Source organism: Panthera pardus, unplaced genomic scaffold, assembly GCF_024362965.1.
Source record: "Panthera pardus isolate Hobbes unplaced genomic scaffold, ASM2436296v1 HiC_scaffold_8, whole genome shotgun sequence".
Lineage (NCBI taxonomy): Eukaryota > Metazoa > Chordata > Mammalia > Carnivora > Felidae > Panthera > Panthera pardus.
Window position 1 is genome coordinate 86,081,774 of NW_026527013.1, and position 25,344 is coordinate 86,107,117.

At 35.9% G+C, this 25,344-nt stretch overlaps 1 protein-coding gene and 1 non-coding gene across 8 annotated transcripts in view; both read right to left on the reverse strand.

Annotated features, from left to right (window-relative positions):
• Nucleotides 1-25,344, reverse strand: part of CACNA2D1 (calcium voltage-gated channel auxiliary subunit alpha2delta 1) — a 498,274-nt gene that overhangs the window by 104,178 nt on the left and 368,752 nt on the right. For all 7 annotated transcript variants that reach the window (XM_053897405.1, XM_053897403.1, XM_053897402.1 and 4 more), the window contains exons 8-10: nt 22,742-22,811; nt 20,551-20,601; nt 17,849-17,948 (exon numbers count right to left, since the gene is read on the reverse strand). In XM_053897405.1, the coding sequence (XP_053753380.1) occupies nt 17,849-17,948; nt 20,551-20,601; nt 22,742-22,811 (221 nt within the window). The remainder of the gene's footprint in view (nt 1-17,848; nt 17,949-20,550; nt 20,602-22,741; nt 22,812-25,344) is intronic.
• LOC128775733 (U6 spliceosomal RNA) lies at nt 4,464-4,568 on the reverse strand. The gene has a single exon (XR_008420713.1). It is a non-coding gene; the product is annotated as a U6 spliceosomal RNA (small nuclear RNA).

Here is a 25,344-nt window from a genome sequence, read left to right on the forward strand (position 1 = left end):
CAGATACCATATGTTTTCACTCTTATGTGGATCCTGAGAAACTTAACAGAAACCCATGGAAGAGGGGAAGGGGAAAAAAAAAAAAAGAGGTTAGAGTGGGAGACAGCCAAAGCATAAGAGACTCTTAAACACTGAGAACAAACTGAGGGTTGATGGGGGGTGGGAGGGAGGGGAAGGTGGGTGATGGGTATTGAGGAGGGCACCTTTTGGGATGAGCACTGGGTGTTGTATGGAAACCAATTTGACAATAAATTTCACATATTGAAAAAAAAAATGTCAGACTTCAGCTTAGGTCACGATCTTACATTTCTTGAGTTCCAGCCCCAAGTTGGGCTCCGCGCTGACAGCTTTGAGCCTGGAGCCTGCTTCGGATTCTGTGTCTCCCTCTCCCTCAGTACCCCCCTCTCACTGGTTGATGCTCGCTCTCTCTCTCTGTCTCTCTCTGTCTCCCTCTCTCTCTCTCTCCCCTTTCTCTCAGAAATAAATGAACATAAAAAAAATAAAAAGATAAAGGGAGGAGATGGAAGGTTTGGAGAGAGTACAGACAAAACAAGAAGGAAAATGTCCTGCACAGATAATTAATTTGAGTTCTTTCTCATTTTTATTTGAACACTACTTTCAGGTACATCATATATATGAAGAAAAAGCCCCAATACATATTTTTTGCTTTTTCCATAAAATCAAATGTTGAAAACTTAGTATCTTCAGATCTAAATTCCACTGCCTCTTTCATTCCATTCTTTGATAACTTGACACAATCTTATCTTACACATTCTATTTTGAAAACAAAAGAATGTGAGAATTCCCATGTTAGAACGTTTAAAAAAAGTTTGCTAGTACATCAACAGTAAAATATCTGACTTTAGAGAATTATTAGAAATGGTTATAGGAGATGTTATTAACTGATTTAAACGATGAATCATGATAAAATTAGAAGTTATGCAGAAAATGAACACTAAATAATGTATTGCCCTGAGTCTTTTGGTTGGCCTTGACCTGCTTTTAACACATAAGAATGAAGCATCTCATTAAGTCACTTTAACAAACTGATTAAATGTAAATTCAATTCATTAAATACAAATTCAGTGGTGTGTAACAGAAATTCTCTGATTATACTCATAATAAAATTCATAAATAATGCAGAGAAACGAATAGCTTACAAAGTGTAAGTCCCCAGAGCGAATCTTACCCTCCTAGGAAAGGGATGAGAAAGTTTAAAAGTTCTAAATTAGGCAAGTGTATATTTCACAGACACCTTACACTCGTCCGCTTTTAGAGTAGACAAAAAGAACAGGTTTATTTTCACAAGCTGAAACTGCAGTCTTTGGTAACATGTGCCTAGACGTCAATTTATAAACCACATATTTAATACATGAATCATACATATATTAAAAACCTTAGGGCAAAGTTCACTAATATAGTATTACAAAGCTTCGAAATTGTATCCTGTGAACAAAAATTGATTTAAGGAGGCCAGTTTTTGTCATCTACTAAGAAAATGCTTTAAAAAAAAAATGTATACTTAATCCTACAGAGTCAGAAATCCAAACTAACACACTGATTCCTTTCCTGATCCCAGAAAATTCAGCTGAGCAGATCCCTTATTAGAACTGCTGAGAAAACCACTGCTAGCAGGCGGAGAGAGAAAGAAGTGTGGGTCAGAGTAAGCATGTGGGGTTTAAATCAAGTGGGACTTTGTATCCCTGCTCCAGCAAATGAACATTCTTTCCTCTCCTCCTTCCCTATCACCTGTTCCTCTGCCTACCTGCAACACTTCTCTTCCTCACTTGGTTGTTGTCCTTACCTCAACAGTTGTTCTTTACAAAGGGCTTTCCTGACCTTCCCTGACTGGATCCAACCATCCCACTGTAACCTCTCCTAGGCCTAGATGGATCTCTTCTTTACAGAATACAACACAATTAAAATTTCCTATTTCTTTGTATGGTATCCTGATAGATGTCTCCTTTGGATTAGAAGTCCACACAAAGAAAACAGCCATCCCACCACTGCAACCTTAGCACTTGGCATATAATAGTATGCTATAAATATCTAATGAGTATATGAATGGAGTTCCATTAGAAGACAGTGTGGGGGTGCCTGGGTGGCTTGGTCGGTTAAGCGTCCGACCTCGGCTCAGGTCATGATCTCACGGTCTGTGAGTTTGAGCCCCGCGTCGGGCTTTGTGCTGACAGCTCAGAGCCTGGAGCCTGTTTCAGATTCTGTGTCTCCCTCTCTCTCTGCCCCTCCCCTGTTCATGCTCTGTCTCTCTCTGTCTCAAAAATAAATAAACGTTAAAAAAAAATTAAAAAAAAAAAGAAGACAGTGTGAAATGTTGACCAAAATCAAGTTATAGGAGTGCCTGGGTGGCTCAGTCAGTTAAGTGGCCAACTTCAGCTCAGGTCATGATCTCGTGGTCTGTGAGTTCGAGCCCCACATCAGACTTTCTGCTGTCAGCGTGGAGCCGACTTTGGGTCCTCTGCCTCCCTCATTCTGCCCCTCCCCCGCTTGCATTCTCTCTCAAAAATAAATATTAAAAAAATCCAAGTTATAGATTTCTAAATGCAGAAATTATATTTTAGCTCTACAATATGTTCTTAAACTTGTATATTCCTAAATATAAGTATTCTGTCCAAATAGACACTATTCAAATACCCAAATGAAGATGTACGTAAAACATCTATCTTGGAGCCTGACACAAAGTAGATGTTAAGTCAAGTGCAACTCTATCTTTTAAAAAAATAATTTTACTATAAACATTAGTATGCTCAATTCTCAAATCAGAACAGACCCTAGATTAATGATGAATAATATCAGCTTTGGTGAGTTTTAAATAAAGTTCACTAACAGGACGATACAGGTATCCTTCAAACACTAACTTAATGTCTGAAATAGCCTCTGAGATAACCATCAACAATAAATTTCAATGCTTCCAAAGAACGTTTCTGTTAAATATCACAGTCAAATACACCCATCATATTAAAAGATACTTTCAGAGCCAAAATAAATCACTAACCTCTCAAATGAATTTAAACTCCTGGTTTTATAAAGACAGTATTTTTGTTCTCACGTACTCTGCTAAGTAAGAAATCATTTCACAAAATACTTCGGACAGACAGAGCTCTGTTCATTGAATTCACCTTGGATAAAGATGATGAAATGTTGGCACGTGATACACACCATAAGTCGAAGTAGCATCAAGTCCTTGGAAAGCAAATTTGTCTACAAATGGCACCCTCATGGGGTGTTCGAACACAGCTTCACAGGGCACCAGGTCTACCTTTGAAATGGTTAGCAGGCTCAAGTAGTTTTCCTCTAGAAATAGTAAAAATTAGGGGTGCCTCGGTGACTTAGTAGGGTAAGCGTCTAAGTCCTGATTTCAGCTCAGGTTATGACCTCACAGTCATGGGTTCAAGCTCCTCATCAGGCTCCACAATGACCATGGAGCCTGCTTGGGATTCTCTCTCTCTCTCTCTCTCTCTCTCTCTCTCTCTCTCTCTGCCCTCACCCCACTTGTGCTCATTCTCTCATTCTCTCACTCAAAATAAATAAATAGGTAAACAACAACAAAAAACACCCACCTCAAATCCAGACCTGCCTGCTTTGAAATATGGGTAATTCTTGAAATTACAAAATACAAGTGAACTTATTTACATAATCTAAATATAATAATTTATGTAACAAATTATATTATGCAGGATTATTTATTTCGATAAATTATCTAAATTAAATAAACTATAATTTTGTGTGTCAAGTCTTTACAATTATGATATGAGAAGCTATCCACACTTTGGACACAAGATGGCGATGCAGGAAAATAAAAGCAAAGTGAACAGAGGATGTGATCTTTAAAATCTTGGTTAAGTTTTATTCCTATTATAAATATTTTCATTTTCTTATTTTTACAGGAAATTTAAAAATGGGAAATATTATAAGGCAACAAAATGGTTATCCTAAAAGTCAGAGAAACAGCTGATAACATTTATCCATACACATATGTAATCAGTCAAGAATGATTTTTCAAGTTTTTTAGCTACTGCCAAATTAACTTCCAGAAATTGTGTGCCAATTTATAATATATTTGTAACAGTCTCACTCCACTTTCATGAATACGTAACATTTTTATTTGCTAAATCCTAAGTACAAAGATTATTTCAATCTTTTAATTACTTGAATTTTCTTGATGGCTAATGATGTAAAACTTTTTCTCATATATCAATTTTCATATAATCTTGTGAGTTGTCTTATTTTTATTTATAATAAACAAAGATTTAGAATATATTTCTAGAACATTTTTTATTCCTTTACTATTTCTATTATTTCACCGATTTACTATTAATAATAATAATAAAAATATCAGCTAACATATATTGAGAATCACAACAGTGCCAGGCTAAACACTTTACATGCGTTGATTCATTTAATCTTCACCAAGCTTACGGTTTTAGTTTTAGTTTTGAAGATTTAGAAATACGCAATGCTTCACGAATTTGCGCGTCATGTTTGTGCAGGGGCCATGCTAGTCTTCTCTTTATTTTTCCAATTTTAGTATATGTGCTGCCAAAGTGAACATTGGTTTTACTTTTTTAATAGTTTCCATTATACAATTGATGAAATGAGTCTGACAGTGTAAAGCAAAGTTCCCCAAATCACACAGCAACCAAGAGTCAGAGTCCTACTTCAAACCCAAACAATCTGACACACTTTTCTCTATGGTGTCTCATCATTTCCAACTGATACCAAAAAAAGTAAGTGGCCATATCCTGTCATGCTACTTTTTCCACACTTCCGGTTGAACTTTGGAACCTTTTTTTTTTTTTTTTAATATAATTAAAATTGCATTTACCAATAAATTCTGGAAAAACTGACATTTTCACGTGAGTCACCTTTTCATTTCAAGAAGTTATTATTCCATATTCATTTCTGTATATCCATTTCAACTCTTCTACTTATACCTCGTATTCTTTTCTCTTTTCTACAGTGCAGATCCAACATATATTATTCAAAGTATTTCTAGGTAATTCATGATTTTTGCAAACATTGTGAATAGGATTCTAATTTCTATTATTAATCCCTGTCCAGGGAAAACCAGAAGGGGAGGTCACCCTTGCAAGTTAGAGATGCTATAAATATCTTTGTTAATAGCACTATGGAACTTCAACACTCTAGTCCTCAAAATGACATGGTTGTTGCCCAACACTGGCTGCTGGTTTATGGTTTCCTTGGCCTGTTGGATAAAAAAAATTGATTAAAAAAAGTTCTACTTTTCAATCCAATTTAACAAAGTCAGGTCTAATCCAAGTCCTGCCTCTACAAAGTATCAATGTCCATAGACAGCTGTTTCAATTATCTCCTTGGAGCTATAAATTCCTTCTTTCTGGAGGGGGGAGCTTTAGCACATCAACTGGAAAGGCCCCCAATTTCTAAAATCTTATTTAGATAAGATCGTTTTAACTATTAGAAGAATAAAAGGAGTAATGAATTCTGTAAATGTCCAAAGAAAGTCACATTAATAAAATAGTGAAGATATTGACATTATTGACACAAAATTTATGTTTGCCTATAATTATAAAACATGGGCCATCTAAACTTTTGATAAGCATTTTTACTTTTAAACAAATATTTCAATTAACGTGAATCACGATGTGCTAAAAATTCAGTCTGTTGACTTTTTGTTGAAATATTGAGTGAATTTCTGAATAAGCCCCAGTATCATTTTTAATATATTCTATTCATATTATCATATACAAAACTCTTAAACAGCTCTAGTTATATGCATTTGGAGTTTCAAAAAATTGAGAGTATTTGTATTTAGCTCCCTGGCTCATCTCTACTTGATATTAATGTTTTCTTTCTCAACCATCATTTTGTCAACCACTGTGCAATCCTGATTCCACAGCACTTGTCCAGCTAGAAATATGGGCAACTTTCTCATTATCAGTCTTAAGATGTAACAAGCATATCAGTATTATTTCTATCACAAGTTTTTTTCATAGCCCTGTGGAAATTTGAAAGCCAGCTCCCAAGGATGAAACTTTAATGAGATGACAAAATGATCATATCTACTCTGATTTTTTCCTCTTTACCAACATTATGATGCAGAGTTGACCAATATGCTAAATGTTTGTATGGTACCTGAAGCTGATTACTTGGAACATCTTTCCTAGTTGAAAAAAAGATCAATTGTGAGTTTGGCTGGATTTGCCTGAAAAACTCAGAGAATGATATACATATCTAAAGTATTTACAGAGAAGAGATGCTAGAGTCAGATAAAATAAGTAAGGATGACTCTAATCACTTAAGAACACAAACCTATTTAATCAGTGATTGAAATTTATTATAAAATTCTGACAACTATGTAAGACTCCCCCCTCCACTGTTATGACTAACCAAGAAATAGACTCAATTGAAAAAGCACCACTATGTGCCTTGCATTTTTTTCTTTTTCAAAAAAAAATTTTTAATGCTTATTTTTGAGAGAGACAGAGACAGAATGCGAGTGGGTTAAGGGCAGAGAGAGAAGGAGACACAGAATCCGAAGCAGGTGCATTTTTTTCTTCTTCAAAAAAAAATTTTTAATGCTTATTTTTGAGAGAGACAGAGACAGAATGAGAGTGGGTTAAGGGCAGAGAGAGAAGGAGACACAGAATCCGAAGCAGGCTCCAGGCTCCAAGCTGTCAGCACAGAGCCCGACACGGGGCTTGAACTCACGAGCTATGAGATCATGATCTGAGCTGAAATCGGACACTCAACCAACTGAGCCACCCAGGCGCCTCTGCATTTTTCTATATACAGTAACATTTCAGTAAAACAGACAGTGTCTCTATAGTCAAAAAAAAAAAAAAAAAAAAAAAAGCATCCATTGGTGGGGAGGTGGGAGTGCAGGGGTATGGAAAATAAACAACAAACATATATATATATATATATATATATATATATATATATATATATATATGTATATGTATATGTATCAGGTGGAGAAAAATGCTACGAAGAAAAAGAAAGTGAAGTCAAGTGACTGACAATGATTAAAGAGATAGTATAACCAAAACTGGAATGACACTGGAGATTTGGTAGTCAAGGAGGTCCACTCTATTACGGAAGCACTTGAATGAAAAGAAGCACGCATCTATCTAGACTCAGAAGCATCAAGACTCAGGGTAAATCAGAAGCAATTTCTAATCTGTGCATACCAATAAGATATGCACTTAACAGAAAGAAGAGATCTATTTTTTTTTTAAGTAAGGTTAGTAACATCACCACCAAGTTCTTTTAAACAGGAAACAGCATTTGGAACCAACAAATAGTTACCAGCATGACTTGAAGAAATTATATTCAACCTAACTCTGTTCCACTGAAATCAAACATATAAATATACATATATTTTAAAATATATTTCAGGGGCGCCTGGGTGGCTCAGTCGGTTAAACGGCCGACTTCGGCTCAGGTCATGATCTCGCAGTCCGTGAGTTCTAGCCCCGCGTCGGGCTCTGTGCTGACAGCTCAGAGCCTGCAGCCTGTTTCAGATTCTGTGTCTCCCTCTCTCTGACCCTCCCCCGTTCATGCTCTGTCTCTCTCTGTCTCAAAAATAAATAAACGTTAAAAAAAAAAAATTAAAAAAAACAAAATAAAATATATTTCAATATAACAAATATTTGAAAAACTTGAGCATGATTAGGGTATAAACTAATGAAAAAAAGTAAATAAAGAAGATACCTACCAACAGAGCATCAGGTTCAAAAGGAGAGAGAACATGAGGAATGAAAAAAATCTTGGGATACTACATTTTCAAAGTGTATAATCTTTGGACAAAATGTTAGAAAGAGGAATTAATTATGGAAAAAGGCAAATAATAGTATTTGATATTTATAAGAGAATTTAACATGCAAACAGTCACTTTATGCCAAAGTCCTTTTCAATGGAACAAATGACAAAAAGACTTTCATGTCTAGTTCATGTTTTCAAGTTCTACCATAGACATCAAGATTCTCAAAATGTTTTCTAGAACCTTAGCAATGTGCTGAAAGGGGATTCTGCTATTCACAAATTAAGGTTAAAGTCGATGCATTCTACAAGTCAGTACTGTAATGTAATATCAATTTATATTTTGATTTCTGCTGAATTTATGCCTACTAAGTAATTAGGAACAAATACGAGAGCTTAAATAACTGTGAGCAATTTGGCTAAAGTTACAGCTCAGGTCAGCCCTAGTCACTCTCTTGACCTATTGTCATGATTAAATGAATACTTGGATTCTGAATAATCTTACCAAGTCCTTACATGCCTATGGCGCATGGACTCATTTCCTAGTCCTTCAAGTCCCAGAAAATAAGTTGTAACTTTTATATTATTAAAAACAATAAATTAGTTCAAAAGAAAAGTTCTCCTTCAGCCTCACCTTAAGTATCACACTGTCATTTCTAAAACTGCAAATGAAACTAATTTCTAAGTACCAAAAACTGTCTTTAGTGCACCATGTAATTAATGGAAAAAATATTTATAATGCTTGTCAACACCTTCTTATAAACTTTCCTTATACATGCAAAGCAATTAATTTATCCTCTGGCAATCTTTTTTTTTTTAAACTAAATAACCTTGATTACGTGCCCTGTTATTATAAACTCTAAATTTGTCCTTTATTTGATAGTCTTCTCAAATAGTCTTCCATAATTTCTTTATGTATCTTTTAAATAAAGTTTATAAAGCACCCATCTTTACCTTAAAAAAAATAGCATATAAAAAGAGAGAACTAGGGTTCTTTTAATAAATCTAACTCTACTCATCCTGTCTTAATACTCCCCTCCATAAAGCAAATGGCTACAATATAAAAATATTCATAAACATCCATAGTACTAATAATGCTGTGAATTAACCAAGATCTTAAAATCTAAATCAGCAATAAGCATTATAAGTTACAACAAGCTCCAGACAGATGCCTGTTGGACTTTGCTAAATGTACCTCCCTCCAGTACCTTGACTTCCTGATTTCCTCATGGCCTAGGACTCACTGGACAGGCTTTGCTAAATGAACATTCTGACCCTGAAGTGTGGTGCCTGAGAGTCCACATTTCTAACCAGCTGTCAGGGGCTGCTCTGCTTTTCAGTCATGGGCCCCTCCTTACGTGGCAAGGGCATAAAGCTACAAAATTCTTGGTCATTGACATAAAAGAGAGCTGAATCGACATAAAAATATCTTGAAATCTAGATGATGACTATTTTATAAGACACGAAATGAAATTTCTGTTCTAGACTTCATGGCTCACAAAAATGCACTGGCACACCAATTATCTGTCACTTTATTTGTGCTCTGGCAAAAAGAGGGCCTGTTTTGTAAGGATGAAAAAACTCACTTTTAAATTTAAGTAGTGCAACAACTTACAAATGTGCTCATTATTACAGGCAGAGTAGCAAAGTTCTAAGCTACGAAAACCATGCCCTTGTCTAGGAACACACGAGGCATATTTTAGAAGGAAAACTCAAATTTAAAACAATCCAAGCCATGTCTTTCTTGAAGATACAGTGCAATCTCGTATTTAAACAAACCTCTTGTGTGACATTAGTTGGTGTTAGACTGTCAAGTCAAAAACTGGGAAGTACCTGAAATTTTATCCTATTTGCAAGCTAATGAGTCAGCCTCAAAGGTGGTACATCGTTTCTATACAATTCTACCAGCGCCATCTAAGAGGCAGAGTCATCTGTGGAGAGTGGGAAGCAGATCACTTAACCAGAGAGTCTTGCTAATGCCACCAGCATGACGCTGTGATCATCCCTGTCCAGCCTCCTGCTATGATGACTGTGGCTCCTTAGTCCTCATTCTGCACTTGCATTTGGACACTGTCATTTCCAGAATCGCTGTTTAGTGCCTACTATCCAGACAAAGCGCAGAGCTTACTTCAATATCAGAGATACTATAAGGAAGCGTATTTTGATTATTTCTTTTTCATGAGTATTAAAGGCTACACTTTTTAATTTTTTAAAAATATTTAATTATTTTTGAAAGAGAGAGCGACAGAGCATGAATGGAGAAGGGGCAGAGAGAGAGAGGCAGACACAGAATCCAAAGCAAACTCCAGGCTCTGAGTTGTCAGCACAGAGCCTGACACAGGGCTTGAACTCACGAACCTGAGCTGAAGTCAGACGCTTCATCTACTGAGCCACACAGGCCCCCCCAAAGACTGCACTTTATAATGACCACATATTAGAAAAACTTCCAAGAAAAAAAGAGACTGAAAAATGCTTAATGTCACCAGAACATTTGCATCTAATTCTTAAGCAACAAGATGTGATCTTATTGAAACGCATGGCCATTTTCTTCCGTTGTTAACTTTTCACACACTGTTCATAATCAGCACACATTTCCTTGTCATCTTCCACTGGCTTGCAGTATTTTACTCTTGAAATGTCAAACTCCCTCAGTTTCATAAACAAACTCCCCTCATTGTGTCAACAGTTGAAATGATGTCTGTAAATCAGAACATGCTGTGATTGAATTGTTGCTCCTATCATCTACCACTTTCTTCCATCAAAGCATGTAACCAGATTAGTAGGAAAACAGTCCTGTGATGCCTGCATAAGCTTTGCCCAACAGCAGGCTTCCTTTCTGCAACCAACAATGCCCTGGAGACAACAAAATCGCCCTGGAGATAACAAAGAACTCCCTAGGACATGACATTTGGGATGTAGTTCTGACATCTTACACGTGCATGACTTAAGCATAACAATTACTGTTCTTTACAAAATATTAAGAGACTTAGAAATATAAACCTAAAAATGAGAGGCTGTTTTTCTGTACGGTGGGTCTAAGCAATTTTGTCAAGTGTTCCTATCGATTGCATCCTAACACTCTGGATGACTCACGTGATCTTTGGTATGAGGATGAAGAAAACTGCGTGAGGGTTGTGGAAAAATTATTGTCAAAATTTACTGCACAATCACTACCAGGTTTTCTCAGCACCTTATTATAATGCCTCCCTGAAGTTATAAACACTAAAAGTGACATTGTTTCTTTCCTAGACATTTAGTTTCAGAGGAAAAAAAAAGAAAGAAAATACATGCACACCTGTATATGCACATGTGAACACACACACATACACACACACCAGCATATTAGATTTTGAAGAGCTTTTTCCTTAGAATTGCCATATCATTAAATTATTAATTTTTTATTTAATGAGAAAGGCCTGGTTAAGGACAAAACATAAATTTGTTTTTCTCTTACCAAAATGTTGCATCATAATCAATTACCTTTAAATGTATCCATTTCAGGCATTTTATAACCCCAAATATAGCATGCTAACCAATAAAACTGATGAATTTTTGAAATTATGAAGTTAATGTGGTTGATGTTAAATATTATATAAACATGAATAAGAGCATAGGAGCAAGACACATGATAAAGGAGGTAAATAAATATATAAAAAATTATACTACCTAGGCCAAATGTATAACCCAGACATAGTGTTTAAGTATTCATTTGCAATTATAAGATTAATCTAACTCATATGTGCTTTTTCAAGCCAAAATATGGAAAAAATTACTGAAAGAACTTCTCCACCAGAACATAAATAACAGTCTTCTTTAAAAATACATTCAGCAATAGCACTGCTAGGAATTTACCCAAGGGATACAGGAGTACTGATGCATAGGGGCACTTGTACCCCAATGTTTATAACAGCACTCTCAACAATAGCCAAATTATGGAAAGAGCCTAAATGTCCATCAACTGATGAATGGATAAAGAAATTGTGGTTTATATACACAATGGAGTACTACGTGGCAGTGAGAAAGAACGGAATATGGCCTTTTGTAGCAACGTGGATGGAACTGGAGAGTGTGATGCTAAGTGAAATAAGCCATACAGACAAAGACAGATACCATATGTTTTCACTCTTATGTGGATCCTGAGAAACTTAACAGAAACCCATGGAGGAGGGGAAGGAAAAAAAAAAAAAAGAGGTTAGAGTGGGAGAGAGCCAAAGCATAAGAGACTCTTAAACACTGAGAACAAACTGAGGGTTGATGGGGGGTGGGAGGGAGGGGAGGGTGGGTGATGGGTATTGAGGAGGGCACCTTTTGGGATGAGCACTGGGTGTTGTATGGAAACCAATTTGACAATAAATTTCATATATTGAAAAAATAAATAAATAAATAAATGCTAATCTCCTAAAGAGAAAAAAAAAAATACATTCAGATTTAAAAGGGTTTTCTCTTTGCTTTTACAATCTAATCATATTTCTATCTTAGAATTTCTAACAATTCCAATATTTTGGAGTTTTATTTAAGTATATCAGATTTCAGGTGTTGAGTTTGCTAAGTCCTTTATAGATTTTGGAAGGGGGGTGAGGGAGAGGGGAAAATGGGTGATGGGCATTGAGGAGGGCACCTGTTGGGATGAGCACTGGGTGTTGCATGCAAGCGAAGAACCACAAGAATCTACCCCAAAAACCAAGAGCACACTTTACACACTGTGTATTAGCCACTTCGACAATACATTATATTAAAAAATAAAATAAATACATCAGATTTCACAAAAAATTAGTAAATATATTTTATATTCTTCTCAAGACTCATAAATGAAGATGGCTGTGCTCCAATCCTGCCTTCTCCCTTAGAAAAGTTACTAGAACTCTGATTCTTTATCTATAAACTTAAGGATGGTAACAGTATCGACCTCACAAGGCAGTTGTGAAGACTGAATGAGTTATCTTGGAAAACACATAGAACAGTTCCTGCCACATAAGCAGTGTTTAAAAAACCACCTGATGACTTGTGATTACTTGAAGGTTAATACATAAATAAGATCAACAATGAACACATATCTACCTTAGATCTTGTTCATACTGATTTTCTGAAGGGCACATCTATGGTGGGAATAATAAGCTCACTTAAAAACATTGAGTGACTTTTCAATCATGAAAATGTACTCATGATTTTTCTGAAATAATAAAATTAAGCAAAAGTATATAGTTAGTAAAAAAAATTCACAGTTGACAAAAATATCTCTATGGCAAATGAGGGCCATAAACAAGGAAAGTAAATTTAACTAACTAATCTACACTAAACAAGCCAATATACAGCAGCTGAGACCAGTAATAATTTTCCCTGGAAGTAGAGTGGGAAATCATGATGGTTTCATCTTTCAAATATCTTCCTGCATTATTTGCCTCACAATTTGCACGGGTTGAGCATTTCCCAATGTCCTTCCTCTTCCCTATTTGTGAATATGTAACTGAGTATTTTCATAATTTTTAACTTGACATATTGAGATACATTATTTCCAGATCAAACACACTCCCGGTTCTTTCCACAAGCAACATATTCCATTTGCCAACAGGCATTTAGCTTACACAATTCAAGGTACATTAAGTGAGGATGCACAAGTAAGGATTTACCAAGAACTGTCAATGAACCAATAAAGTCTGCTGACCAGGCTCACAGAAACCACAGGGAAATATCTTACAATTATGTTTTTTAAGTAGTTAACAATGTTCTTTAAAGCAATACATGTTTAAGAGCCATAATATTATTAAGAAAAGCAATGATCTTTAAGACTTGTCAGGCATTAAGAATCCCAATGTCAATCCCATCTAAGTGATTTTATTAAGAAAAATTCAGGGCTGCCTGGGTAGCTCAGTCGGTTAAGCATCCGACTTAGGCTCAGGTCATGATCTCGCAGTTCATGGGTTTGAGACCTGCATCGGGCTCTGTGTTGACAGCTTGGAGCCTGCTTCAGATTCTGTGTCTCCCTCTCTCTGCCCCTCCCCTGCTCATGCTCTGTCTCTAAATAAACATTAAAATAATTTTTAAAAAGAATCATTACTTGCTAGCTAAATGGTGAACACCAAAAAAATTCATTCAAAGCCATTTCTTCTGTTTAATCAGAAATCCTTTTAAAGCATATTTAATAATAGCATTGTTTAGTTTCTAGCTAAGGCAGATGCTGTTGGTGTCCCATCCGTATTTCCATGCGTGCCAACCCAAATTTAACTGGCTGAGATTTCTACAATCTCTGCGTGCGTACATGTTGGCCTGGGAACATCAGGGTATTAACGTTCCTCGTGAGCAATTGTTAACTATAAATACTCCAGCACATTTTCCCCATAGAAGGGTAACTCTGATTCATGTAATCTGTGCTAATTCTCAGAATTGTATGGAGGATTAAACTGTATCACTCAGAGTGGTAATGTATTTGAAAATCCATCATCTGTTAGTTCTCTCTCTCTCTCTCTCTCTCTCTCTCTTTGGCTTTTCACATTTCTCTAAGCATTTCCTAGAGTCATTTTCTAAAATAAACCATTTGTCCTTGAATCCTTGTCTCAGGGACTCTTTGTGGGGAAACCCAATCTAAACTGATACTAGCAGTGGTCTTAGGAAGCAGATCCGCAGAATGGGATTGCAGAATTAAGTCACTCACCAGCCGTGTGGCAACAAAGACTCCACTAATAACTGGCTGTACACCAGTCATAACTAGAGTCAAGAAAACCCTTCAAAAGCTGTAGCATCCACCTTGCTTGTGCTAGAATACAAACTTGTTCTGTGGCCCTTCCAGGCACTGGGGGTCCAGGCCTATCTCCCCCACCTCACCTTCCAGCCTCTCCCAGGCTCATGTGCTCCAATCCCATCAGCTCCTTTCTGCCCCTCAGATGCACAGCCAGGCTCCCCTCTTCAGGCCTTCTGCACTGGCTGTTCCCTCCGGCCAGAATGGTCTTCCCTTAGAGTGTTTCAGACAGCCTCTTCCTCGGGCCTCAGCCCGAAGCTTGCCTCCTCGCAGAGCCCAGTTCTTTCTGCCCCAACAGAAGCAGCACCCACTCTGCTTGGTGTCCCATCACCTACTTTCAGGGAACTTGCCTTTGTCCGAAATCCACCACGTCCCTTTGTTTCTCCCCACTGGAGTGTGGGCTGTGTGGAAGCAGGGGACCTAGGATGAGGACATAATCTACTATGACTGCTGTCCATGTAATAATAAGAGGACACACCCGGGGCTACATCTACAGGGATGACCATCTATATAAACAGCAATACAGCAGCCATATGGCAGCCAAGGAAGGACGCATCAGGAGACACTGACCCTGCCAGCACCTTGATCTTGGAGTTCCAGCCTACAGAATCATGAGAAAATACATGTGAGCTCCCCAGGGTGTGGTATTCAGTTACGGCAGCCCTGGGCAACTAAAAGACCAGGTTGTACCTTACTGCACCGGAGACACACATGTGGCCCAGATGAAAAGAAGTCTCAAAAAGAGGTTTTCAGAGTTCTTGCCTATGGGGAATATATAATCTATGAAATATCTCCAATTACCTGGAGCTCTAGTTAACAAGGGGATTATACCTGCTTCCCTGACTACTTCCTCGCAACCCCCCCCCCCGCCCCCCAGGGATGCCCGTCCAGTCAAAGGAGCTGCTTTAACTTCTCCCTCCCAAGGAGTTTCAGAGACAGATCTGTTCTTCTATGTTCAATACAAAATGATCTGACCACAAATCCCTCAGTTCCGTCTCTATGAATATACCCACTTCAAATGTGAAATTCTATCCACCAGTAAACAGTCATGAAATTTCTTGCCTAAATTCTATTAATTAAAATGAGATGTGGTAACATTCATTTTGTACTATTTTATTTGTCTCAGAGTTCAACACTCTCTAGCTATGAGTAGGAAGCTCTAATATGGTTCTTGGGAAGTGACACTTTTAAAAAGCACATTGGTTCTCATGTTAATAAATAATACTTTGAAAATGTAACACACATAATTGTTAATACATTATTATATAACATATTACCAATGACATTTTCCACCTAACTGGAACAAAATAACACTAAAATTTGTATGGAACCACAAAAGACCCCAAATAGCCAGAGCAATCTTGAGCAAGAACTTGAGCCAGAGCAATCTTGAGCAAGAAAGCTAGGAATGCCACAATCCAAGATTTCAAGATGGACTAAACGCTGCAGTAATCACAACAGTATGGTACTGTCACAAAAACAGACACACAGATCAAAGGAACAAAACAGAGAACCCAAAAATAAACCCACACTTATATGGGCAATTAATCAACGACAATAGAGGCAAGAATATACAATGGGAAAAAGAGTCTTCAACAAATGGTGCTGGAAAAACTGGACAGCTGTGAGCAAAAGAATGAAACTGGACCACTTTCTTAACCATACACAAAAAGAAACTCAAAATGGATTAAAAACCTTAAAGTGAGATCTGAAATAACACAACTCCTAGAAAAAAATATAGGCAGTAATCTCTTTGATATTGGCTTTAGCAACATTTTTCTAGATAGATCTCCTCAGGCAAAGGAAAGCAAAAATAAACTATTAGAACTACATTAAAGTGCAAAACTTTTGCACAACAAAGGAAACCATCAACACAACGAAAAAAACAACCTATTGAATGGGAGAATATATTTGCAAATGACATATCCAATAAGAGGTTAATATCCAAAATACAGAACTTGTGCAACTCAAAACCTCCCCCCCCCAAAAAAACCCCACAAAATACTAAATAACCCAATTAAATAATGGGGAGAGGACCTGAATATATTTTTCCAAAGACATAGAAATGGCCAATAGACACATGAAAAGTTGCTCAACACTACTAATCATCAGGGAATGCATATCAAACCCACAAAAAGATATTGCCTTAGACCTGTCAAAATGGCTAGCATCAAAAAGACAAGAAATTCCAAGGGGTGGTTAGGATGGGGAGAAAAAGAAACCTTCATGCACTATTGGTAGGAATATGAATTGATGCAGCCACTGTGGAAAACAACATGGACGTTCCTCAAAAAAAAAAAAAAAAAAATAGAAATGCTATATGATCCAGTAATTCTACTACTAGGTAACCCAAAGGAAACAAAACACAATTCAAAAAGATACATGCACCCCTATGTTTACTGCAGTATTAAAATAGCCAAGACATGAATATAACCCAAAAGATAAATGTATAAAGAAAACATGAGTTAACACACAATGGAATATGACTCAGTCATAAAAGAAATAATGAAGTCTTGACATTTGTGACAACCTAGAAGGTATCATACTAAGAGAAATGTCAAATGGGAAAGAACAAATACTGTATGATTTCACTTATATGTAGAATCTAAAAAACAAAACAAATGAACAAGCAGACAAAAACCAGACTCTTAAATACAAAGAACAAACATGACTTGCCAAAAGGGAGGTGGTTGGGGGCAATGGGTAAAATAAAGTGGATTGAAAGGTACAAACTTCCAATTATAAAATAAATAGTTCACAGAGATTGAAAGTAGAGTATAGAGAATATAGGCAACAATATTGGAATAACATTGTGACAGATGGTGATTATACTTATCATGATGAGCACTGAGTAATGTATAGAACTGTTGAATCAATACGTTGTATACCTGAAACTAATATAACATTGTATCTTAATTTTACTTCAATTAAAAAAAGCATAATACATTATGGATATGTCCAGTGTGAAAAATGAGTATTAAAATGGATAGAAAATTGCTATCTAATTATACTATCAAGTTACTACTTATTAGAGTTACATTGATATCAGTGGATAGAGGGGTTCATTTCATGTCACCTGTTTCAGCTCCTGTGAGTGAACGAGAATAACTGTAGTGTTTTTTTCTTCATATTACTTCAGTTACTTCACTCACGGGGAAAGCCTTAGACATTTGACTTTGGCATGAAAATACAGGAGAATTAGTAACAAGATAGGACAGCTCATAAGATGGTGCTAAAATATAGATCAGAAATATCTCAGCCTATCAATGATAAAACACTATGAAGTATTTAAAACCAGGGGAAGATAGAAATTGCAGAATTAGTTCAGCAAAAATGCAGTCATCTTATACTTACTGAAGCTACATTCACGAAATCGTCATCTGAGAGGGTTTCCAACATTTCGGAGACAGATGTGCGGATCAATTTAAGTGTCAACCCACTAACACTTCCACTCCTATAAAGAAATGGGTGTGTGCATGTTAATGACCACATATTTAAGCAACACCAGACATCCCTAGGAAAGGAGACTTTTGCACTAACTCTAGGTCACCTATATAATATTTAAATTATTTTGCCTTTAAAAATTCGTACTAATGAAAGTCACCTTTTTGATAGAGTAGAAATAAATTATTAAAAAATTTTGTCTTTCTTTCCCGTCAGCATCAGAACATATATGTTTCTAACTACAATGCTAAAAATTGTACGTCCAGGGACAATTTTAGGAAACAAGGGATACTCATAGAACATTTACTTATTCAGGAAAAACATACTACCAGCTCTGTTATCCAAGTTAGAAGGGGTTTCATCTTTATTTTTCTTGTCAGTACACATTCTATGATTCTAGGTGATCTCATCTAATTGTAAGACTCATCTCTAGGCAACTAACTCTTACCTCTACATGTCTAGAGCCCTGGTTTTCCCCACTTTTAGACCTCCGGCTGTTTATTAAACAACTACAGATTCTATGTTCAAAAAGGCAAATTACACCCAGACATACTTTTTTCCTATTAATGTTCTTGGTACCAACCAGGCTGCATTTCAGTCATCCAATTTCCTTCTCTCTTTCAACCCTCCTTTTTCATTCCACTTCACAGTTGCCATGGAAGTGGCTTCCTCTCCATCTTCTCTCCACTCAGCCTCAAGTGCTTCTTACCAGAAGCCCCTGAGCTTGGATAACAGCCACTCTATTCAGCTTAGTCTCTTCTCCCCATGCAATTCTGGCAATATACCTCTACCTAATACTGTTAATAGCTCATAGTTAACTAGTAACTACTCAACAGTCATGTAGCCCTGCATTCAAAAACTTTCACAATCTTTCTCTCTTTCTTCCATCTGCTCAAAAGAGTTCCCCCAGATGTTCTCACCTAGGCCACTTTGCTCATGTCAATTGTTTTACTAGAAATTCCATTCTCTTTCCTCTCCTCTCCGATGCCTACCTTATGAAATCTTAGCTCTGAACATTCTAATTTTATCTCCACAATGAAGTCTTCCCTGACACTTTAAATCAAAGTGTTCTTTCCTATGGACTTCTAGTGCTGTGTCAGACTTTGTATCTATTACTTTCTACAATTATTTTAGTTACTTGGGAATAGGGTTTAGTTTCACTAATACACTTGAAGTATCTTTGAGAGACACCTTCATCATATTTGTCTCTATATTATCACATTATATACAGGAGACCTTCCATACCTGTCTGTTGAAATAGTCCTTAAAAATGGTATTTCAACTTCATATGTATTTTTAATTTTGGGATATGCATGTAGGTTCTAAAGATTTTAATATGAAAAATTATTTCTGAAGATTATCAAATATCCAATAAGATTAAAATATATTTAATTAGCATTTAGATTTATACTTAGGAAGAATATCAGGATTAGCATATGATATAAACTGCATAATAATTTAATTAAAATAAGTTCTGATTTAAATATATCATAAGAAACGAAATGAGAATTGACATGTTAGTTACATTTACTAAATTCATTTTACCTTCTCTTTCTCAGGATAGGTGATAGGGTTTTAACTTGTTTACTTCAGATCATTTTTAAAGTGGTTTTAAAATGTTGATACTAGATTGTAATATGCATTTAGATGCCTACAAAACCTTGGATTCTTTTTTTTTTCCAGTGTGGCAAAGAACATAAGAAGATACAACTTTTACTCAAGGAAAAAAAGCATTTTATACCTCATGTTTTTAATTTCTTGGCATTGCCCTTAAAAACTAAATATTTGGGGCACCTAAGTGGCTCAGTTGGTTAAGCATCCAACTCTTGGTTTCCGCTCAGGCCACAATTTCACAGTTCATGGGTTCAAGCCCTGTGACAGGCTCCATGCTGTCAGTGTGGATTCTCTTGGGGTTCTCTCTCTCCGGCTTTCTCTGCTCCCCCCGCTCCACTTCAAAATAAATAAACTTAAAAACAATAAAAATTTTCAACGTTCCACAATTTTATCTTAAATCTTATTAGAAGATTACACACACAAAGCCCTTAACTTGAAGCAGTGAAAAAAATAAATAAAATGATCAATATAAACACTCCTGGAATTCTTTCCTGTATATCAGCATTCCCCTTGAAAAAGTCACAGTATTGGTGCTTAATACATTTAATATTTATCTATTTTGTGTCCAAATCCCTACAAGTTATTTGAATTATTAATGACTAAGTGTCAACTAAATGGTTCTATTGTGTGTGTGTGTGTGTGTGTGTGTGTGTGTGTGTGTGTAGCAGGAACTGCTAAGTTTTAGCAACCACATACTTTAAAACTTTTTAAGATACAACACAAAAAATTGGAAGCAAATGAATAATTTTTCAAAAAGCTCAGGCTTGAGGACTATGCCATAATTTTCAATTCCAATATAGATGCTCCCTATTTTCAATAGGAGAATATTTATTTTGTTACTGTCTTAATGTGGCTTCTTTGTCTGGATATAAAAGTCATCCTAATTGTTCTTCATCATTTTTTTGACCCAACCCATTTCTCAGTACCAACATGCTACTGTTATCTACAGATCCTCCCTATATTTTCAGTATATAAATATAAAATGTTTCACTACTCACACATCAACCAGAATAAGCATGTCTTTAGGTGATGCAGCTCCTTGGATGTACCTGAAACAAATACCATAGGAATATTTTCTTCTCTTGAAAAATATTAAATATTAATATGCTTTGATTTAATATTTACTGATTTCTTAGTTGTGCTGGTTTCCAAGCAAGGCCCTACTTCCATTCTATCTGAGTAGACAATGTGCTTCCGTTCACAATTCTACAATGTCGACTTTATAAAAACTATATTTAACATAATAGAGATGTCAGAAGCATAATATTTAAAGTATGTTTTACAGACAGAACAAAAGATAAAGTGATGTATTCTAATATCAGAATACAAAAGAAATAAACTCTTGGATGTGAAAAACATCTATGTATCTATGCCTCCTAAATTCCATTTTGTTGGCCATGAGTTTGAAAACTCACTCTAAGGAATAAGGTTACATCTTATTTTCAATGCAAAAAATAAACACAGAAATAGCTAAGTGTTCTAGGAATACAAAAGAAGCAACTATCAACAGAACATAAATACAAAGTAATTCAAGACAGAGCAACATATAATACCATTACCAAGAATTTCAAGTGGTGGTTCTCAAATTTTACAGTGTCTAAGAATCACCTGGAGACCTAGTTCCAAATGCTGATTCTCACAATGAACCTGAGCCCTACAAATTCACAAGGTCTGCGTATTAAAGCAAGTCTAGGAGAGATCTATTCAAGAGTTCAGTGACTGCAGAGGAATTAACTTAACTGCAGGCAGATGATGTCCAAAGATTATGCTGTCTGGCCCCAGAATGATGAGGAGGGAGAAGGGGACCTGACTTACCAAATAGGAACAGCTGAACCTGAACTCAACTTTTTAGTTACCTCTAAGGCCTCTCTATGCCCATGACTAAATGTAACTTCTCAGAAGCCTGCTGAAAAACCTGCCAATTCATTTTCAGAGAACATCCAACATTCAAGCCTATGTGTTCATGAAACAGTTTATAACATGTACTCCAGTCTGTTTCTCTGCAAGAAGGTAAAGGGAGCAGGTCTGACAGGATATTCCAAAGAAAGGCAACTCTAATTCATGTCTAGCATTTTAAATAGTCCTGGCATGCTTCTCATGGGAAGATGAGAAAACAGGATATTGTCTGCCTTTTCAGGTTGGCACCTTGCTTCTACGTCTCCCCACAAAACAACAGGTTCCTGAACCCACTCTATGTGATGTCATAGTCTCAGCTTCCCTTCAACAACCCATAGATCCACAGCCACCACACCTGGAGAAATATTAGCAGGAATATTATATGGATTAATGATAATATCTGGTACTATTACAAATGGTGGGCTTTCATGTAAATTGCTACTGGGATGTTTAACAGGACATTTTTAAAGTCTTAAATGAATTTCTTTGAATCAACCATTGTGCATCTTGGAATTTGTTTAAATGCTAGAAAGAAGTTAGCAATAATCTAAATAACCAATAATAGAGGATTTTTAACAATGTTAAGCATGTCTCTTATGTGTAAGCACTTATAGGTATTGATATGAAAGAGTAGATTACGATGCAATATATTGTATAAAATGTGAACTCACAAAAAAAGATATGTCCACACATTAAATAACACTTTTAAAAAACAGAAATAAAATGCACAAGTTTAATAGTCGTTTCCCAGGGAATGCAATTATGAGTTATTGGGTATTTTTTGAGATACACATTAGGAGAATGAGTTGCTTTAGTGAGGAACAAAAAAGGCTTCCTTTTGTGAAAATGAAACCTGAGGTGTGTGACCATAACTAGGGGCAGCTTTTACCTTGGGACCAGTTCTCATTAGTTCACTGCCAGAGGCAATCTACCTTCTACTCTATCTAGACACTTCGTTAGAGCTCTACTCCAAGTAAGCTGAGTGTTTTTCAATAGAAAATCCCCACCAGCTAAAAGAGATTTAGAGACGACATTGAATGTAAAACTTAAAACTAGTCCATTTGAAATCATTTAAACACTTTTCATTATTGTTGCTCATTTGAACTCATCTTCATTGAGCTTTCACTGTATTTACTTATTAGAAGAGAAAAAAAAAAATACACCAGAGCTCTGTAAAACAATTAGACAATATTTATTCATTTTAAAGTGGAAAGATTCAACTTTTTCACATGCAACAAGTGTAACCTTCTTTTGTCTAGGTCATCTTTCCATGACTACCTAAAAAATCCTTACCATGGTCTTCTGCGTACATCATAAAGATCAATCTTGTTTGGAGTTCTACTGTTATCAACCCATGGAGAAGCTAAAAGAGAGAAATTAAATTAAAAATAGAAAAATTAAATCAAAATATTAGCTATCATCTAAAAGATATTTTGAAAAGTCGCAAAACACCTTTCACACTGTCCACTCTTAAATGTTATGAGCAATGTTAAAATGAGAGATACAATCCTTATGCCCTTAGTCTTTTTTAAAATGGAAAACAACACAGCAATATTAAAGTTAACATGTCAATTTTCCTTTTTCACATTATTTCATAAATAACTTGTAGACAAAGGGATTTCCTGGATGTAACTTACATGTTTACCATGTGTCCAGAGGTTATACATTTTATTTCTCCTCTACTAACACAAAAATTTACCTTAAAAGAAAAATTATTTGCCACAGATGGAACTGTACTTTCAATTATTTGATCGTTATATTTTCATTCAATGCTATACTATCTTGATCTATAAAAGATAGTTGTTTTTCCTGGATTGTTATTTATATAATAGCATAATTTTTTAAATATATTTTTTGATGTTTATTTTATTTTTGAGAGAGAGAGAGAGAGAGAGAGAGAGAGTCAGCGAACATGAGCGGGACAGAGGCAGAGATAGGGGGAGACACAAAATCTGAAGGTTCCAGGCTCTGAGCTGTCAGCACAGAGCCCAACACGGAGTTCGAACTCACAAGATCATGACCTGGATTGAAGTCAGACACTTAACCAACTGAGCCACCCAGGCACCCCAAGAGCATAAATTTTTAACCTTATTACTCACATATTTGATAATGGCCAGAATGTTTGAGATTATAATTAAAAGGTTAAATGAGAATTAAAATAAATCCACGAAAAACTATTTTCCTTAAATTTATTTGATTGATTCAGGTAAAATTCAAGAATCTTCTGTTAGTTTCGGAGACTTTACCATTTTGCAGCTGTCAGAAGAAAAAGAAACATTGTCTAACTGCATTGACTTTTTTACATATAATTAATTTACACTCACTCTAAGTCTATACTTTAATTAAACTTAAATGCTTTACACACACACACAACTTAGACCTAATGGAGAATAATAAACGCTAATAAATCAGATGACAATTTTATGCTGAAGAGGTCCTCTCCTTGAACACATGACTCTTATGAAAATTTCTATTGTACATGACTTATGCCCTCGAATCTATTTTGCCCTCATCTTTATTTAAAACTATGGAAATATGACAGACTTGACTGTGAATCAGGTTTATTAGCCAAACAAGATAATATGGCCAATCAGGATATGTCAAAAAAACAAAACAAGACAAACAAAAAAAAACAAAAAAACATACTTCTGAGTCTCTCCTTGACTAAGAAATTTCTTTCTCCTGGGCGACTATATTAAAAAATGACTTCTATCAGTCAGTTTAAATATAGCACTACTCTAACAACCATTTACAATGTAGTCAATGCAACTGAAATAAGTTTACTTTCATTCCTGCAATCTGCACTTGCAAAAACTTAAAGCCACTGAGATCACATTTCACTTTGTTTTTCTTTTTGTGGTAGCACTGGAATAAAGCAATAAGCATGCTGGGAGACACGCCAGTTCATTTTCAAGTATTCCTCTATAATATGTGACTCCCCAAGCTGAGGGTCATCGTGGTAACTACAAATTTAAATGAATGATATCCTTTCAGTACAATGCTGTGCTGGTTATACATTTATTGCCTCTCAGATTTAAATTCACCCATTTATCTTACTCTATAAAACCGGATCTGGGCTCTTTAAATATTTTTCTTTTATCAATGAACTCAATTTTAAGCTTTGTCAGCAGAAGATGAAAGAGAGACACTCAATGAGAAAGGGGATTTTGCTTCCTGCTGCTGATTTGTTTCCTCAAAGGCTCTTGGGACCCATGAAGCTCTCCTGATTTCTGGCTCCTGCATGTTCTCCAGCAAACAAATGGCCAGCAGCACCCCCTGACAATTTCTGTAGTGGAGTGCCTTCGATGACACATTTAGAACCATACAGGGTGAATTACCAGCAAACCATTCCAGCGTGACACTGTAGCAACTTTTCGGTCATTTGGTGGGCTGTGACTATGTCTTCTATAAGAAGATCTGGATCTCGGTCCAGAGGCACCTGAGACTGAGGTTGCTTCCTTGGACTCTCTATCTCAAATCTAGGGGTAGTTGTTCTTACATATTACATTAAGTAATGCTATACCTGGTATTCCTGTATTACTCAGAGTAATCTCTACTTCTAGCTAATCCCCTATGACTCCAATCCCTGTTATAAGTAACAATTCTTAAAAAAATAAATAAATAACTTAAAAAAAAAAAAAAAAAACTAACTTTCCCATTCAAAATACTGTTTTCTCTCTCCTGATTGAATTCAGACTGTTACAAATGATTGGGTGAGAAAACAGAAGTGAGAAAAGGCCACAACAACCACCATGAGTTGGAAGTGGTTAAATAATGAATTTGATAAGTGACTTAATGAAACAGTATTTGAAAGTCAGGTATAACTTCGACTTCTGAATTCTTTGCCGATGACATCTAGAATTTCTGCTTTCACTGTAACTGCTAATTGAAATTAA